Raw genomic sequence first — 20493 nt, forward strand, 5'->3', positions numbered from 1 at the left:
TCTCCAGTCAACTATCAAACTGGCTGGAATGAAAGCCTGCAGCCACATCGGCCACTTGTGGACAAGAGTAAGACCCCTGCTATAGAGTAATTTTTTGTGACTTAACTTATCCGTCTTTTCTGCATCAAATAAACCCACAGAAACAGCGTAAACTGCATAAGTAGCATAAACGTCCAGGTTCAGGTGGATGTCATCTGCATTTCAGTGTGAATGAAAAATAGTTTAAAAAAATGGCAAAGTGAATGAAAAATGGCTATCTTTATTAGTGTGGACATGACCTCTTAGTTAGCTGATGGTCAGCTTTAAAACCCATTGTGACAACATCAGGTGTCAGGGAGCTGAGGCTGTTGAGTAGAAATAGATGCTACCTCAATTTGAGGCACCTATAAGATGCAGCACATGAACCTCACTAAGCATTATGGGAACTACAATCAAATATTTTACTATGCATCCCATTGATGTTTTGTGAAAAAAGTGATCATGTTTGAGAAGAAGCACCTAGTACACAGTGTAAAATATCATGGAGAATAATCAGTGCTTTGGGGCTGTTTTTCCCTGAGTGATCCAGGGACTTTTAATGGCAATCATTTTATATTTCATTTTTGTACATTCATAAGAAAGGTGCCAATAATTCTGGTGTTGACAGTATTAACCCTATCCTTTAGTTGTTGTCTTTATACCTTCGTACTTGTTTGTTTTTATTTGTATTTATTTTTATCCCATTGATGTTTTGTGAAGAAGGGATCATGTATGAGAAGAAGCATCTGGTATACAGTGTAAAATAGCATGGTGAATAATCAGTGCTTTGGGGCTGTTTTTCACTGAGTGATCCAGGCACTTTTAATGGCAATCATTTTATATTTCATTTTTGTACATTCATTCATGTACATTCAAGATAGGTGCCAATAATTGTGGAGTTGACTGTATTAATGCTCTCCTTGAGTTGATGTCTTTATACCTTCGTACTTGTTTGTTTTTATTTTTATTTGTTTTTTTGTTTCAAAAGGTGAAGGATGTGAGAGACCACAAGCTAGACAACCGGATGGAGTCATTCTTCTTGGCTGAAACTATCAAGTACCTTTACCTGCTGTTTGATCCTGACAACTTTATTCACAACACAGGCACAACATTTGAACTGGGCGGGGCACATGGGGACTGCATTCTGGGGGCAGGGGGTTATATTTTTAATACAGAGGCACATCCACTTGATCCAGCTGCATTGCATTGCTGCAGCAAGGACCAAGATGAGCGCTCAGAGCTACAGGACATCCTCCTGAGCTTAACCGAGCACTATAAGCCTTCCATGGACCAATCAGACGAGGCTTTGGGAGACAGAAATTCAGAAAGGATACCATTAAGTCCTAGAGAAAGAAGAAAAGCAATTCGGCTGTCCTGCCCAGTGCAAAGTTTCAGTGCTCGATTTGCAGTCATGGGTCAAGTCTTTTCTGACAGCACATGAACAGAAATTGTTCTGAGATTAAGATGTAAAATATTAAATTTTTAAAAAATATTTACTGAAAACGTGAAATTTTCCCACCTTATATGTAAAACAGAAATATGTGTGGCAGCCTGGGAAAACCTGTCAGATGTCACTGTGGCTGAATAAAACTGATAAATAAATAATATTTAAAATGCAAATGTACAGTAAAGGAATAAAATAATTGTTATATGCAGTTTTTGTTAAAAATACCAAACAATGCCAGCAAGTCATGACATCATGTTTCTAATCATGTTTGATACTACATTACCTTGTCCATCTTGATGTGCCTGAGATAGCCAGCAAGCTAACTAGTTAGAGTACAATGGAGTAAATACAGTTTTTGAAGAGAAAATGACCAGAAGCTGTACAGCCCGAAGAACCACCACAGAAAAGCTCCACTGCTAGTAAAATTAGCAAATATGACCCAGCACACACAAAATATGGTTTCACTTCAGCCAGCTAAAATGGCAATGGAGACACTCACGAACAAGGCTTTAAAGCCATCTAAACTTGAGAGACACTTAAAACAAAGTGTCTTTTTTTAAATGCAAATTGGAAAGTCATTTAGAAATCAAGCCACTATTACTGAAAGAGCATTGAAAGCATCATTTTTTTAGCCTCATACCACATTGCTCGAGCTTGAGAATTGCTCATTTATGCAGTTATTCAATCAGCCAATCAAGATGCGATCGAAGTATAGACTTTCAGCTTTATTTTAAGAGGTTCCACAAAAATATGGCATTTACCATTTAGGAATTACAGGAAAGCCACATTATACTTTGCCGGAAAACATCTAAACAAAAGCCTCCCATGTTCTGGAATAAGATTCTTTGGACTGATGAAACCATATATACCACATCTTGTGTCAAACATGGTGGAGGCAGTGTTATGGCATGGGCATGTATGGCTGCCAATGAAATGGGCTCACTGGTGTTTATTGATGATGTGACTGCTGAAAGAAGTAGCAAGATGAATTCTGAGGTGTATAGGGCTATACTCTCTGCTCACATTCAGCCAAATGCTACAAAACTCAAGTCAGTTGCCTGATCTCAACCCAATAGCGCATTCTTTTCACTTATTGAAGACAAGACTGAAGGGAGAAAGACCCAGAAACAAGCAGCAACTGAAGGTGGCTGCAGTGAAGGCCTAGCAAAGCATCTCCAGGGAGGAAACTCAGAATTTGAGTTCTGAGAACATGGGCGCCAGACTTCAGGCAGTCATTGGCTTCAAAGGATTTTCATCCAAGTATTAAAATTATGGTTATATTTACAATTATGTCACTGTCCAAATTGAGCCCCTGAAAATGGAGGTACTTTGCTTAAAATGGCTGTAATTCCTAAATGGTAAATGCCTTATTTTTGTGGAACCTCTTAAAATAAAGCTGAAAGTCTACACTTCGATCACATCTTGATTGTTTTATTTCAAATCCATTGTGGTGGTGTATAAAAGCGAAATCACAAAAACTGTCATTGTCCAAATACTTCCAGACCTGACTGTATGTGTGTGTGTGTGTGTGTGTGTGTGTGTGTGTGTGTGTGTGTGTATATATATATATATATTATTGTCGTATTGGCAATGTTCAGTGCTTTTGCAATGGCTATGATCGATTTTTCCCTCTTTTCTCAGCTTCAAAATTGCTTGCTTTTGCTCTCTGTTGGTTTAAACTTTTTAAAAACACGTGCAGTCTTCACAGGTGAAACCCAGGGTTCAAACCAAAAGTAGACATTGAGAGCTATTAATTTTTTAATTAATTAATTATTTAATTAATTAATTTTTAATTAAAAGCTACAATTCTGTAGTCCTCACCAACTTCAATAAACAGACAAATAACCTCAGGTGACAACAAAAAACACAACAAATTTCAACGTGTAATTTTTTCCTAAATAGTAAACCAACATTCAGAAACCAGGTGAGGAAAAAATAAGTACATGCTTCCTACTTCCACAATCATTAACAGAGTAATTAGCAGCCAGGTGTTACTAATGAAATGTACAAGATCAGAAATGATCAATATAATAATCAAGACATGTGAATACTTCTATAATAACAGAATTTTTGGCAATTTGGTGTTCTGGAGCACTCAGGTGTGTGTCTACATCATGCCAAGATGAAGAAGAAGGATATCACCCATGACCTCAGAGAAGCAGTTGTTACTGCTGATCAGTCTGGGAAGGGTTATAAGACCAACTCCAAACAATTTCACCATTCTAAAGTAAGGATTGATTACAAATGGAGAGCCTTCAAGTCACTCCAATCCAGTCTTCCCAGGAGTGGGTGTCCCAGCAAATTCCATGCAAGGACAGACAGTTTAAAGCTCAGAGATATAAAGAAAAACTCAAGCTACACGTGACCTACAGGCCTCTGTAAGCACACTAAATGTTTATATTAATGACAACACAATCAGAAATAGACTGAACAAGTATGGCTTTCATGGAAGGGTAGCTAGGAAAAAGCCCCTTCTCTCCAAAAAGAATATGTTAACATGACTTAGATTTGCAAAATTCCGTCTGAACCACATAAGTTCTGGAACAAGGAGATCCTTAGAATATCCTCGATGAGACCGAGGTGGAGATGTTTGGTCATCATGCATATCACCATGTTTAGCAAAAACCAAACACAGCGTATCACCACAAACACCTCATACTAACTGTCAAGCATGGTAGTGGAGGGGTGATGATTTGGGCTTGTTTTGCAGCCACAGCACCTGGGAAACATGCAGTCATTGAGATAACAATGGCTAGGTTAACATGCACATCAATTTCCCTTTAAAGGTCTATATTTGGGTTGCAGCCATATACTGTATCTCGAATACAATGTTTACATGCGTACAGGCAGCGGAAAATTCCTCTATACATGGTTGTGGTAGGTATGCCTGAGTTGCCAATCCTAAATTCCTAGCTTACAGCCAAGCATCTGTTAGCACCCACAATTCCTTGTGGACTGAGCATGCACATATACCTCCTTTGAGTGGATTTTCTGAATAAGGTGTTTACGTGCAACAAATTTCTGATTAAAACAGGCATATTCCAGGGGTGGGGATTGGAATTTGTGCAATTGGGCAGTGGGATTGTGGCGTTAACATGACTCAATACTAATTAGAATATTGCCAAATTCCGATTAATATCGGAATTTTGATGTGCACGTAAATGTAACCAATGAACTCCACTTAACACAAGAATATTCTTCAGACAATTGTGAGGCCATCTGTCCAGCAGCTTAAGCTGGCCTGAAATTGGGTCATGTAATAGGACAATAATCCCAAGCACACCAGAAAATTGATTTCTGAATGGCTATGGAAGAAAAAAAATCAAAGTGTTGAAATGGCCGAGACCTCAACCTCATTGAGATGCTGTGGCAGGAGCTGTGCACACATGAATGACCTCAAACATCAATGAACTGAAGCAATTTTGTAAAGAGGAGTGGGCCAAAATTTCTCCAAAATGACGTTAGAGACCGATAAACTGCTATAGAAAATGTTTACTTCAAGTTATTGTTGCTAAAGGTGATTTTACATGTTACTCAATCATAGGGTGTACTTATTTTTTCCCACCTGGTCTCTGAATGTGAGTTTACTTTTTGGGGAAAAAATAGTATTTAGTGAGGGCTACACAATTGTTATTTATGCTCTGATAAATAAAAACATAGAATTGAAGGAGGGTGTACTTTAATTTTCCCATGACTGCATTATCCATTAAATCTGAGCTACAGAAGGATATGCTGTTTTCACAACAACAAGCCCTGGATCACCAAAGACCTGAAGGATCTGCTGAACAAGAAAAATCAGGCCTTCAGGCAGTGGGACAAAAAGCAGATGAGGAGGGTTAAAGGAGTTGAATGTCAGACTGAGGGAGAACAATGCAGCAATGAGCTGAATGTGTTTTTGTACTGGTTCAGCATGCCGTCTTCCTCCCCCACCTGCAGCAGCCACACATCCTCACTCATTTCCCCCACTCTCTCACTTCCACCACTCCTCTCCCACGACCACACACCTTCCCTCAGTTCTTCCACCCCAATACCTCCACCACTCTTCCACACTCACCCCACAACCACTCATTCTAACTTTAATTCTAAAGCCAGAGGGGTGGCAGTATTAATTAATAAGAGAATAATAATAAGAATAAGTAGATACTTGATTATTATTGCAAATTCCTGTGCTGCTAGTAAATATATGTCCTCCTAATTTTGATGACCCCGGTGTAAATTATTTGAGTGTCCCATCGTTAAGAGTCATCTCTTAATTTTCAGTGGTGACTTAAATTGTCTTAGAGCCTTTATTAGATCATTTAAACCCTCTAACCATGACACCATCTTCTATGTCTAGGTCTGTTTCAGAGTTTATAAACAAGAATGGTTGCATTGATCCCTGGATTTTATAGTTCTCAAGCCAAAGTATTTTCTTTTTTTCACAAGTACATCAGTCATACTCTTTGATTATTTTTTTATTGACTACTCTCTAATTTCGAACCTAGTAACCTCCACTGAATATCACACAGTTGTTATATCTTATCATGCCCGCCTCAGTGTAGATATTCAGTTAATTGTTCAGCCTCGATACTCATCACTCTGGAGGTTTAAATGTCTTCACCTGTCTAAGGATAAATTTTATGGTTTCATCTTAACATCCATTGATAACTTAATTGCTTTTAATCTTAATGATGGGGTCTCATTACCGTGGGAATCACTCAAAGCATATATACGAGGACAAGTAATTTCCCACTCAGCATATGTATTTTATATAAAAATATATAAGGCTAAGATACAAGAACTCACTACTGGTATTTTTAATATTGACTAGCAGTTTGCAGTTAACCCATCTCGCAACCTGCAAAGTGCCATGTCACACACTTGTAGATCTTACTATGAGTATGGAGATAAGGCAAGTTGACTTCTTTCACATCAGCTTAGGCATCAAGCAGTGCACTGTCTGATTCCACAGACTACCGAATCTTCTGGTAAACTAGTTTCTGATCCTGTGGCTGTTAATGCCACTTTCAAATCTTTCTATATGTCCCTATACAGAGCAGAATCTTCAACTGATACTAGAGCAATTACTGATTTCTTACAGAATCTCAAGGCCATTACAATTGGCTCTTGCTAAAGATCTTGATGCCCTTTTATGTACAGAAGGAATCATATCTGTAATTAAAGCTATACAGAGTAATAAAGCTCCTGGCCCAGCTGGTTTTTCAGTTGATTTTTTTTAAATGAAATTTCAGAACTTAATTGGCACCACTACTTCTTTTGCTCTTAAAGCTGGGCAAGGACCCCACATCATGCAGTTCATATAGACCACTTTTTTATAGGTTCTTATTTCTTTTCATATAAACCACTTGCAGAATGTGGATGTGAAGATATTGGCCAATGTTTTGGCAACCTGTCTTGACAAGGTACTTACTTACTTCCAAGTATTATATCTGAGGAACAAACAGGTTTTTATTAAGGGGAGAAGGCTGTTTTTTTTAATGTCCACTCATAGTCTACCCAGGAGACTCTACAGTTGCTCCTGTGGTTGTGATTTCACTTGATGCCAAAAAGGAATTTGACTGGGTAGAATGGAACTTTGAGTCGATCTTTTAGTGTCTGCAATACTAAATAAATTTGGGTTTGGAACATCTCCTGGATTCATTTCCTGGATTCATCTTTTAGTATGCTTCTCCCCAGGCCTGCATTCACACCAATGATACAAGGTCCAGTTACTAAGTTGGAACATGGCACTCGACAAGGATGCTCACTTTCTCCCTTGCTATTGCCTTAGCCATTGAACTTCTGTCTATCACACTGAAGTCATCTAATTTCCTGCATGATATCTCCAAGGCAGATGCTGAATTCAAATTTTCACTCTACGCAAATGATTTACTAGTATATATACCAAATCCAATATCTGGTATCCCATCAGTTATATCTATACTGGAAGAGTTTGGCTCCTTTCTGGTTATATAGTGAATGTTCTCAAGAGTGAGTGTTATACCATTAACACACTTTAATTACAACTTCAACAGAATGACTTTCCATTCAAGCTTAGTAGGTTTGGATTTAAATATCTAGGGATCAATGTGACTAGGATGCTACCTTCTCTTTTTTCTTCTAATTTCTCCCCCCTCGTAACTCAAGCAAAATCTGATTTCGAGAGTTGGCAAAATTTGTCTTTGTCACTGAAAGGTAGAATTAATGTAGTGAAAATGAATGTTTTTTTTTTAATCTGTTGAGTTACTGCTTCAAAGATGGAAATTCAGTGGAGGGCTGGCCTTATCTGATTTTAAACTAAAATAAAGTTCATAAAGTTAGGTACTGGCTTGGCTCCATGGTGTGCATTGGAGGCCCAATCATCATCATTATTAGATTTACTTAATTCCTCCTTGCCTATTAACCCTCTGGTTTCACAGATAACCCAGTAGTATTGTACACTCTTAGGACCTGGTGTCAGTTCAACCATTTTAAATTTGAGAAAATGCGTCTAGATTAATATTACATAAATTTGTTTCCTAAATCATTTATTGATCCCATTTTTCTTTATACATAAAGGTATAAAATGTTTTTGAGATCTTTACAAGATTTCATAATTATTGAGAACGATATATTGAATTTGGACTGCCTGCATCCCATCTGTTATATTACCTTCAGGTCAAGCATAGGACTCTCTCTATTCTCCCAATTTACCCAACTCTACTTCTCAGCCTCCATGGCAACCTGGGAACATAAGTTGAGTTTCACTGAGCAGTGGTGGGTTTGTGCTATTAACAGAATTCACACAAGCACTGTGTGTGCCTGGCCCGGGCTTTTACAGTTTAAAATACTACATAGAGTGCAATATTCAAAAGCTCAGTTGTCTGACATCTATCTGAATAGACTGATGCTACAAATGACAGGCTTCCGCATGCAATTTGAACCATGTTGTTCTTATGCTCAGAATTGAATTGCTACTGGCTTTGTTACTTTACCATCATATCTGATGTTCTAAAAATTTAAATTGAGGTATCAGTATTTGGTGTTCCCAAAGACTGGAGTCAGTTTAATTTTAAACAGTTAGACATAGTTTCACTGACTCTGAAAGGGAACTCTGATAGATTCCTGGACAGATGTCAATCTTTTATAGCTTACTTCAATTCTCTACAAATTCTGCCCCCAATAATTCAACTTTTTTCTGACCTCTTGCTTCTTTCTTTCTTTCTTTCTTTCTTGAGACATGTGTGGGACTTAGTTTTTCAATAGTGGAAGTACTGGGAATATTAGAGTATTGCTGTCTTCTACATTTATACTTTTATACTGTTTGTCTGGGTTTGTTTAAAGTATTGCTTTCCGTAAAATTGTATTGTATGCTCATTACCTTGCTCCCTCTTCCTCATTAAAAAATTTAAACATTCATGTAGAGTCCCCTCTGAATGTATTGGAATGGCAAGGCCAATTTTTTTTGTTTTTGCTATACACTGAAGACATTTGGGTTTGAGATCAAAAGATAAATATGAGACAATAGAGCAGAATTTCAGCTTTTGTTTTCTGATATTTACAGCTAGATGTGTTAAACAACTTATCTAGATGTCTTAAACACTAACATGGTACCTTTTGTTTGAACCCACCCATTTTGATCAAAACTATTGGAACATGTGACTGACAGGTCTTGTTTGTTATCCAGGTGTGCCCTGTTATATTGAATGTTTAAACAATTAATAGCTCTAAATGTCTTCTCTTAATTTGAGCCTTGGGTTTTGCCTGTGAAGACTGCATTTGTTGTTAAAAAAGCTAAACCAACATCAAGACCAGAAATGTGTCTATTGGAGAAAAGCAAGCCATTTTGAAGCTGAGAACAGAGAGAAAATCAGTTGGAGCCATTGCACAAGCATTGGACATAGCCAATACAACAATTTGAAATGCCCTGAAAAAGAAAGAAACCACTGCTGTACTAACAATCAGACATTGAACAGGTCAGCCAAGGAAAACAACAGCAGTTGCTGACAGAAACATTGTGAGAGCTGTGATAAAAAACCCAAAATCAACAGTCAGTGACATCAACAACAACCTCCACAGGGCAGGGTGAAGGTATCACAATCCACCGTTCAAAGAAGACTTAGAACAGAAATATAGAAGCCATACCACAAGATGCAAACCACTTATCATCAGTAAGAAGCAGAATGCTAGATTGGAATTTGCAAAGAAATACAGAGATGTGCCACAAATGTTCTGGAACCAAGATTAAACTCTACTAAATTGATAGAAAGGCTAAAGTGTAGCGAAATAAAGGATCTGTGTATGATCCAATACATATGAGCCCATCAGTCATTCATGGTGGACATAGTGTCATGGCTTGGGTTTGCATAGCTGCTTCTCAATAATCTTTATTGTAGCAGCAGAACGAAGTCAGAAGCCTACAGACACATTCCGTCTGCCAATATATAGAGAAATGTATCCAATCTAGTAGGTAGGACAGTGACCCAAAACATACTACCACCTCAACAAAGGACTTCATCAGGGGAAAAAGTGGAAGTAAATCACCAGACTCTAATACTTCCCAGTTCAGGTAGGGAATGAGGAGATGGGAGGCAGGCTTGACACCACTCAGAAGGTGTTTTATTCTCCAATGTTTACTTCCACTTTCTGTGTTTTTTTTTTTTTTATTTAATTTTATTTTAAATTGACCTACACACACATGCACACACTTGGTGCAGCTTTGCTCTCTCTCTTGAGGCTCTCGTCTCCCCCTTCTTTATCCTCGCCACAGCTCACTGCAACACAGAACCCTCATTAGTAAAATTCCTCTCAAGTGTGCCACCCTTACCACTCACCTTCTCCGTCTCCACCCTCCATTCACAAACTGCCGCTTGACCACGTCTCTGCTTCCACACAGACCTTAACCCAACTGAGCTTGCATTTCACCTCCTAAAGAGGAGACTGAAGGGAGAAACCCCCCAAAACAAACAATAACTGAAAGAAGCTATGGTATAAGCCTGGAGAAGCATCACAAAAGAAGAATTTTGGTAATGTCAGTGGGTCTCTGGTTTGCAGTTATTGCAAGCAAGGGATATATTAATTGGTATTTACTTTAATTTACCTTGACTATCCGTTCCAATACTTTCCAATACTACATTGCACTCTTTGCTATGCAAAAGGTTTGCTTGATTCTGTTTATCAGCAGAAAGTTCATCTGAGGCTGAACTTACCTTTTGACCTTTCACTGTCTGACATTTACATTGGGCCTGAAGGCTGCGCTTTTAGAGTTGATTTAACAACTGAGCTAATGGAAATTTTTGAAGTACAAATCTCCTGCCCACACATCTGTCTTTCCTTGAAACCCAGAGGTTCTGCACAAAGTTTGGGTCCTATGGTTTTGGCAATGATACAAATGAAAGTTCTAAGTGTGAGACTGATACAGGCACTTTTTGTACTCTAAGTGAGACACAATACTTGTTGCACGATATAAGAGGCGCACACACATTGCATGATATAACAGTCGCACACACAGCCCACTGAACTTAGTGTAATACCAATATTGACATCTGCCCACCTCCTATGCTGTCTGTGCTTGACACTAAGTTGTGGGCTAAGCACATAGGTCTTGTTTCATCTGCTAAACCACATGCAGTCACACTTAAGCCTGGAGTCCTGCTGCCATACAAGAAACAATACTACTGAGCCCCATATGCTGTTGAAGGGATACAGCCAGTTATTTCCTCATTACAAGGCATCCTAATAGAGACAAAAATTCTCTGTTAATCAGATAATACTCCTATCATGCCCTTTGTACATGACACAAATATGATTCTTTTTCTATCCTAGTTACTGCTATGCATCTTACTGCTATGCATAAAAAGGCCTGTATTCTGCCTTTTTCTCAATTCTGGTGCATCCAGATAGTTAGATTCTGTTTGCTTTTACATATGATATTAAGCAATACACAAGACTGGCAGGGCTATACAGAGTCCAGCTGTTTATGCAGCCACTGTTAAAAGGGACTTAGAGGCTTTGGACATGTCTGACAGAACAGTTTTCGATCCAATATGCAGATGACATACTTCTACAAACAATGATGCATGTGTTACAGACTCATTGAAACTCCTCTCTGCATTAGCTGACAAAAGTCATCACACCTTTTTGGCCAAGTAGCAGTTTGCACAGCCTCAGGTACAATACTTAAGCCATATTCCTGTCAGAAGGGACAGCGATCCATCGCCCCAGAGTAAATGAAGGAGCTACAAAGCCTGCCTGTGCCTAAAACCAAGAAGGACATGATATCCTTTCTGGGTTTGGTAAATTACTGCTGTCACAGGATCCCTGACTTTGCTGTTCAAGCACTTAGAAAGACCAAGCACTGGTCAGATGCCATGCACACAGCCTTTTGCTCCTCATATCTGTTAATAATAAGGCTATGCCACGGGGGTGCTCACTCAGAAACACAGCACCCACATGAGACCTGTGGCCTACTACTCTTTGAAACTCAGCCCCGCAAGGTATGGATATTTTCTATCTTCTGGAGTGATTCTTTCTTCTCATATTACTGTACAGCATGCACAACCACTTAACCCTGCTACTCTTCTTCCAGTTTCAGATGATGATGACGACACACTGTTGCATGACTACTGTGCCTTGGTTCATGAGGTAATGTCTCCTCGCCCTGATCACCAAACCTTTCTGGTGGTTCCTGCTCTATAACCTAATGGCTCAGGATATGCCAGTGTTACTGCTCATGATGTTATTGAAACTTGTGCATTATCACAAGGCATTTCAGCCAAAGCAGCTGAACACTTTGCTCTCACACATGCATGTGTGCTGGTAGAAGGCAGACTGTGAACATTTATACAGACTCTTGTTATGCTTTTGGAGTAGTACGTGATTTAGGTCAAATATGGATGCATTGTGGCTTCCTCACATCATCTGGTAAACCAATACTACATGGCTAATTGATTTCTAATCTGTTAGATACTATTCAGTTGCCCTCTAAGATCGCTGTAGTTAAATGTCAAGCCCACACTTCCGCCACTGTCCATCTTTTCCCTTCGCAACAGCTGACACATTTCCTGTGAAGTGTGAGCACCTAAACTCACACAGACACCTCCTTTTGTTTTTTACTCTTACTTAGCTGAGAGGCAGAGACTTTCTTCTGATGAAAAAAAAAATTATGCCATTCTAAAAGTTGTGTTCCTAATGCATCAGACATCTGGGTTCAGCCAGATGGTTGTCTAGTGTGCCCTTCAAATTAGCTTGAAACAATGACTCATCACAGTCCAGTGCAAGTAAGCAAAGGGGGGAATCATATCTGATATACAAAAATAATGGTTTGCCTCTCGTGTGGCTCCACATTCCCACATCCCTTACCACTTTCAAAGCTCAGGACAGGTAGAAAGACTGACTAGAGTGCTAAAACAGAAGCTGAATAAGATAATAAGTGAAACAGGCCTGAAATGGCCTGAAGCTCTCCCCATTGTGCTTTACTCTGTCAGATTTTCCTCCCACAGAACTACAGGTACTGATGGGGAGACCGGTGAACTTGTCATCTGCAGTGCATCAACTTCCACTGAGGAGAGGCTGACTTTACTGTGAGTGGATGAAAACATGAAAGATTATCTAACTCAATTGTCTGTTCCTTTGAATAGGAAATGGAAGACTTCACATGCTGCTCTGCCTGAACTGTCTGAGAGATCATATCATGATTTTAAACCTGGGGATTGTGTGTTGATAAAATATCTGCTCTCACTCCTTTGGAAAGGCCTTTATCTGGAGGTATAGACAACGAGGTTTGTGGTTAAGGTCCAAGGCAAACCAGAGTGGATCCCATTCAGGGGCCCCAACACCCAAAACTTGGAAGACTCACCAGACAATAATGTGTTAGCATTTCTAACAAAGGGGGAAATGGTTTTGCTATTATGTAATATTCCTATAATCATCTTTTATTATAATAATTCTGTCAGTGTTCCATCAATACTATATGTGTAGGGTTAAAAGGAACCACCTGGTGAAGCTGTTCCTACATAATAAGAGAGATGTGAAACAGGTGTACTCCCTTTTCTCTACAATTATAAATATTAATTATTTTGTAACGTATGAGGAATTGTTTTATTGTTTATACCTCACCATAAAAAAATCTGCCTCCTGTAAATGGGGGTTCAATCCTGCTGTATTTAGGAAGTGTGCTTCCTAATTCTGTATTTAATTGAAATATTTATTTCATTTACACACACAAATGTAACAATTTTTTTAAAACAGTCTTTTCATATTATAATGGCATTAAGGAAATAATAAATATAAAAAAATAAAGACAGCAAGCCAACTCAAATCCATTTTAAGACAAATAAGACTAGTCATTCAATTAAGAAGAAATGGCACCTTATAAAAGGTGGGTAGCTGTAAACCGAGGTGGTGCAGAATGGTAGAATTGATATTACTGGAAGAGTTAGCACATGCTGTGTTTAGGAGGCAACGGATATTTAGTGACTGGTATGGTTCTTTTGTGGAGGATAAAAGCTGGCTTATAAATTGGTTACATTTGCCATGGCATTTTCTTTTAATGCTGTGCAGAACTTTAGAGCCAGCACTAATTCCCATGCCATCCTTTGCATGTCCGAGTTTGTCTGTGCTATTTCTTGCTGCTGGCATGTTTCAAAGAGTGATAAGTGGATGATCTGGTATGTCTCAACCTACAGTGAGCCGTATACTCCTCAGTGTGCTGCATGCCATCATTTGGCTTGTTTCCAAATTGATCCGCTTTTCTTTTGACACATTCCATTGGGAACAAAAAGCAGTCAAACAAGGCTTTTTTTCATGTACACTATTGGGGTGTTATAAGGTCACTGGATGTGCCTGGACACAACTGGATCTTTTCATTATCATCCTGAAAAGATCTGCCTTATAATAATAGCTTGTTGCATTTTATATAAAACTTAGCCATGAAGCCTGGTCTCTTGCTGAACACCAGGGAGGGTGCACTGTATCAAATTGAAATTTAAACAATTGAAATTATTTAAATTAAAATGATAACAGTTTGTCTATGTAATGTTCTCATTGATGAAAGGATAGCTTTCTTTCATCTCAGAAATATTGCTAAGATAAGAAATATAATGTCACTACACAATGCAGAAAAATTAGATGTTGCTTTTGTTACCTCTAGTTTGGATTATTGTAATGCCTTGCTGTCTGGATGTTCTAGTAGGTGCACAAACAAGCTCCAGTTAGTCCAGAATGCTGCAGCGAAAGTCCTTACTAGAACCAGAAGATATGACTACATCACCCCTATCTTATTCACAACGCATTGGCTCCCAATCAAATTTTGCATTGATTATAAAATACTACTATTGACCTATAAAGCACTGAATAGTCTCGTGCAGCAGTACCTGAGCAAACTTTTGGTCTTTTATGATTCACCACATCTACTTCGATGTGCAGGCTATTTGTTGGTACCTTGAATAGTGAAGGCTACAGCAGGGGGTAAAGCTTTCTCTTAGAAAGCTCCACAGTTATGGAATAGCCTTCCAGTTAGTGTTTGGGGCTCAGACACAGTCTCAGTGTTTACGTCTAGGCTGAAAAAATATTTGTTTAGTCAAGCCTTTTGTGAATATTTTTTTCTTAGGTAAAGGAGCAGACCTGGAGGGTTCACAGGCATAGAGTGTTGTGGTGAACTGGAATGTTTGGATGCTGTTGTGCCCCCGCCCCCCCATTCTCATGCGTTCACTCAGGTTTGTTGACGGTGGAGTGGCTGGCCGCTTTATGTCCCAGGGCGCACTCATATCTGTGTTACCTTCTTGCTCCCCCTTTTAGTTATGCTGTCACAGCTAGTTTTGCTCGAATCCCTGCTTGCACTCTGCATGCAAAGTACATTGTCCTTAACCATTACGGGACAAAAGCTTACCTAACTTACCTAACAATCTCTTTCTCTCTCTCACTGTCTCTCTCTCTCTGTCAAGCTACACATGCTACTCCTGAGATACCAGTGATCCTGACCCCTTCTGCTCTCTGGACCTGCCTGATCCATCCTGATGCCCTACTTCTGGTTGGAGTTCTCATTGGTTGGAGATCGCTCACTGCTGCTGGGGGTGGCCCCACATGGACGGCCTGTAGATCATTGGCATTGCTGAGGATGGTGTCACTTAGGGGCCGTGGAGATGTACTGTGATGACTTGGGACTGCGATTGCTGTGGTAGCTTTGGAGCTGCGGTTGCCGCAAGCAGTTTTGCACTCAGGTCTTCATCAGTGGGCAGTGGATAGGTTCAACAAACCGGACTTCATGTGAAAACTGTAATGAATTTACCGGTTGCACAGTTGCACTATTTGTCCACATAGTACACAGTTATAGAAGGGATTTATTTATAATTGCACTGTCCATTATCACCCAGATGAAGATGGGTTCTCTTTTGAATCCGGTTCCTCGCAAGTTTTCTTCCTTTCATCATTTCAGGGAGTTTTTCCTTGCCGCTGTTGCCTCTGGCTTGTTCATTAGGGATGAATTCACATATTTACATGAATGTACACTGCCTGGCCAAAAAAAGGTCGCTGTTTGGGTTTAAATAAGCAAATACTTAAGAGCCTATGATTGGATCATTACTGCAGTGATTAATATGTTTCAGCTGGCAACAGTTCTTTTAACCTTAACTGATGCAGTGTGTAGCTTCTCATTTCTTAAACAACCATGGCAGATTACGTATCCCATGGTCGTGGAAAAGATCTTACTGAAGGGGAAAATTGTTGGCCTGCATCAAGCAAAGAAAACAACTAAGGAGATTGCTGAAATCACTGGAACTGGGTTATGAAATGTCCAGTGCATTATTAAAGCCTGGGAGGATAGTAGTGAACTGTCAGCTTTACAGCAGAAATGTAGTTGGAAAAAAATCTTGAATGATCGTGATCGGAGATCTTTAAAACGCTTTAAAACGGCCAGGTCTAGGTTCAGCCTCATTGTGCGGAAATAAAATGAAGTCAGCTGAGCACCTGAATGTACTGAATGACCAGGTTATCCCGTCAATGGACTTTTTCTTCCCTGACAGCACAGGCATATTCCAGGATGAAAATTCATCAGGCTTAACTTGTGAAAGAGTCGTTCAGGGAGCATGAGGAATCATTTTCACACATGAATTGGCCACCACAGAGTCCTTAACCCCATTGAAAGTCTTTGGGATGTGCTGGAGAAAACTTTACGGAGTGGTTAGACTCTCCTGTCCTCAATGCAAGATCTCAGCCAAAAATTAATGCAACTCTGGATGAAAATAAATGTTGTGAAGTTGCATAAGGTTGTTGAAACAATGCCAGGATGAATGCGTGCCGTAATCAAAGCTAAATGCAGTGCAACAAAATTACATTAGATTGTGCGACTTTTTTTTTTGGCCAGGCAGTGTATTTATTTCTGTCTATTATTTATTATTTATTTTATTATTCTTTTTGCTCTGTTTTTGTGTCAGACCATTTTCTTTTGGCCCTGTCACACTTTTCCATTCACACATTTGAACACAGTCACCAGTTTGAATTTCCCCTCAACATGTGTTGATTATAATAATATAATATAATAATATAATAATAACCACTACTAAGAACACCAAAGAGAATGCAACGAATGTTAATAAGACTTCAGAGGTATGAGGCTAAACTTAACAGTGCCCAGAAAAACACATGCTGCTGACACCCTGGGCAGAACATATCTTGCGCATACACAAAACACAGGACTGGTACTTGTAAGTATTGGCAGAGAGATGAAACAGAAATCTTGCTTGATTTACGTTAGTTACGCGTATTTATGCGTTTCGTTAAGTGTTTCCCTCGTGAGGTTCTTTGTGTTGTACGTTGCCATGACGTTCACGCGCACGCGAAACTACTATGATGGTACCTCAACATTTCAGACACACCGTGAAACACTGCAAAAAGAGGCTGAAACTGCTGAAACATGATGCCTGGAAAATCCAAGTTTCAAGATATCTGGCTCACCAAAGAAGATTACAAAGAATTGCTTGCCAGAGATCTAAAGGACCATCACTTGGCCAGGTGCAGAGCCTGTTGTAAATCTGTCAAAGTGGATAGGGAGATGGGAGAAGCGGCTCTTTCAAGTCTTTTCGAAAGCAGGTAAGTCCTAACATAGAAATGTTGATTGAATGTTAGCTGCTAGCTGTTTTTTTGCTGTTATTTAAATGTCTCGCTGTGAAATGTTAGTCACAAAGGCTGTTGAGTTGCATGTGATCATGGCGATGTGGATAAATTTGCACCAGCTCTGCAATCGGCACTCCAGTCACGTCATGTTCATTTATATAGCGCTTTATACAATAGATTGATTTAAAGAAGTGGTTCTCAAAGTGTGGTACAAGTGGCAGTAGTGGCACTCAGGCTCCCTCTAGTGGTACGCAGAGGAATCACTAAATTAAATATAAATTAATGTTAAAACACAATACATTTTAATTTAATCTTTATTTGAGGGTTTTTTTTTTTACATTTAAGTACAGTACAGTTTTTATTTAACTTTTAGGTACAACACATTTTAATGTAATCATTATTTAAGTTTTTTATTCACCTGTGTGTAAGACCAGTGCAGTTATAATGTTCAAACTGTGTATTTACAATGTTAAAGTGGCTGACAACAATAAATAATATTATTAGGAATAAAACTGCCTCGTTTTTTTTTAACTGTGCAGAGCTGTAGCTGAATAGTTAGGCCTACTACGCTACTGTATTTTAATGTTGGTCATTATGGTGGTAATTGGAGAGCCAAACATTTTCTGAGGTGGTACTTGGTATAAAAGGTTTGAGAACCACGGATTTAAAGCAAGCAGCTTTACAGTATTAAATATGAAAAAACAGTGTCAGTGTCACTTTCAGTTAGAATTACAATTTGATTATCTGTTATTAAGCAGCTCTCCAGTGTGGAGCTAGCTAATGATAAAATCTTTTTATTAGTGAATGCAAAAATAAATAAATCATTACATTAAAGTGATAGTTTGGTTTGCACAGATTAAAGCTTAATCTAGCTCAGGACTGTTTTGATTATTATAGCATTATAAGGTTTTTTAAGGGACCTAATGTTGTGATTAAATAATTTATCCAAGAATACAATGTCTTATCACTTACCTTTATTTTGTTCCATATCCATATGTCTGACAAAAGGAGATGTGATGTCTGTCTGTCATCTCATTTTGTGTGCCAAATATATATTTTTTTGTATTGTAAAAAATAGTAGTAATTGTACAATAGTAATATCATTGTTTGACATTTACAAAAGCTGAAGTGATTACCTAATTTATTAGTTAGAATATGTGTAACTCCATATATTTATCCAATTGTAAAAACTGAGTAATAGAACAAAGCCTGCTGATTGATTAATTGGTGAAACACCATTAGTCGATTAGTCAATTGTTGTAATAATCATTAGATTAATTGATTTTCAAAATAATCGTTTGTTGCAGCCCTATCAGTGGTATCAGTAAGCTTACCAAGATATTGTATGTCACCCATTGTAAATCAAATATTGTGTTAACATATGTAGGCTATAAGCTAATTCGTTTATGATGCATATATATATATATATATATATATATATATATATATATATATATATATATATATATATGCATCTGCATCATAAACGAATATATATATATATATATATATATAGATATACCTGACTATTTTATATATATATATGCATCTGCATCATAAACGAATATATATATATATATATATATATAGATATACCTGACTATTTTATATATATATATATATATATATATATATATATATATACCTGACTATTTACCACCACAGGAAATAGTTGTATCAGCTGTTAAATGGGTCTGGATGGAGTGTTTTTAAAGGTGGTATTTAAGTCCTTATGCCCAAGCTGTGTTATATTTAGGTGTCATACAACAGTTGTTCTTACAATAAGCCAGTGTTATTTCTTACAATATGTCTATTTCTTACAGCACCCACTTTAGCCAACTTTGTGGAAACAGTCAATAATCACAGGCGTTCCCAGAGAGGACACATTAAAAGCTGAGGTCCTGTGGTGTTTGAACATGATGGAGTCTCACTACTCTTTCAATTCCAGTGAAGGGACAGGTAAATGAAATGATTTGAACTTTCACCTATGACATCATTTTGAGATTCCAAGGTTAAGTGCAGCAAAGTACCAAATGCCAAAGTTTGATTTAATGCAGTCACAGATTTGTATGCAAAGATTTGTATTTGTATGATTTTATGTGCTTCAAAATGATTTCACAGTCAAAGGAGGTGCTGAAATCTGACTTTGTGGTGGCTGTACTTTGAAAACACTCATAGTCACACCCACACAAATAAAAATGTGTTTGATTTCAATCTCTTTCTTTTTTCTTTACTTTTAGGTGTGCTATTTTCTGCAATGTTCTCCGACAGTGCAATTGCGAAGACTTTTGCCTGTGGAGCAACAAGTCCATGTACTTTGGCTCCGCATTTCAAACAATTGTTGTGCAAAAAACTCTCTTCTGATAGGGAGGACTGGAATGTTGGAATATTGGAATGTTTTATAATGTATTTGATCTGCATTATGTTTTGATATGTTTTCAGCGCTTGCACCCAAATATGTTCAGTCAATGACTGTATATTGTGTTTAATAAACAAAGCATTTGTGATAATCTGTTGCCCAAATATTTTATTTAATGTAATGTTGAATTGCTTTGCTTGTTAAGATAATGTAAACCCATGAGGCAAGAAAAACTTAAAAGCATATTCATATATCTTAAAACTTCTGGTTACATGATCCTAAGCTCTTTTCAATAAAATCCATGCAAAAGTTAATATCAGATAATTTTTATAATACAATATTGGATATACTGAATATTCTTCAGTTTTATGCAAAACTGCATAGTTGTGTTTGACACATGAAAACTGTAACAATGTATCTTAACAAGGTAACACGATGTAACCTTGCTCTCACTTGAAATGTGTCCCCACATTAAGTCCTTGAATTTGAGGGTATTGGACCTGGGTATTGGACCTAGAAAGTCCTTGAAAGGTTCTTGAATTTGAAGTTAACCAAGGTGTGGGAACCCTGTCTCCACCCACAGTTAAAACTTAATTATCAT

General features: G+C 38.1%; 1 protein-coding gene and 1 long non-coding RNA gene across 5 annotated transcripts in view; both read left to right on the forward strand.

The window, feature by feature from the left end:
• Nucleotides 1–8997, forward strand: part of edem2 (ER degradation enhancer, mannosidase alpha-like 2) — a 64840-nt gene extending 55843 nt beyond the window's left edge. Inside the window, exon 11 of one of the 2 annotated variants that reach the window (XM_026920739.3) lies at nucleotides 1007–8994. In XM_026920739.3, coding sequence (XP_026776540.1) covers nucleotides 1007–1459 — 453 coding nt within the window. In that variant the 3' untranslated portion in view covers nucleotides 1460–8994. Of the gene's footprint in view, nucleotides 1–1006 lie in introns of both variants that reach the window. The other variant, XM_034311950.2, reaches the window with a different exon arrangement.
• A 29-nt stretch (nucleotides 8998–9026) lies between these two features.
• On the forward strand, nucleotides 9027–20043 carry LOC117599274 (uncharacterized). Of its 3 annotated transcripts, none has more exons than XR_008304135.1 (5): nucleotides 9027–13005; nucleotides 15033–15138; nucleotides 15367–17509; nucleotides 19357–19492; nucleotides 19774–20043. It is a non-coding gene; the product is annotated as an uncharacterized LOC117599274 (long non-coding RNA). The 3 variants fall into 3 exon arrangements; XR_008304136.1 differs by having other exon boundaries at nucleotides 9027–12067; nucleotides 12925–13005; nucleotides 15033–17509; XR_008304134.1 differs by having other exon boundaries at nucleotides 15033–17509.
• The last annotated feature ends 450 nt before the right edge of the window (nucleotides 20044–20493 follow it).

The sequence above is a fragment of the Pangasianodon hypophthalmus genome, chromosome 16 (genome assembly GCF_027358585.1).
Source record: "Pangasianodon hypophthalmus isolate fPanHyp1 chromosome 16, fPanHyp1.pri, whole genome shotgun sequence".
NCBI lineage: Eukaryota > Metazoa > Chordata > Actinopteri > Siluriformes > Pangasiidae > Pangasianodon > Pangasianodon hypophthalmus.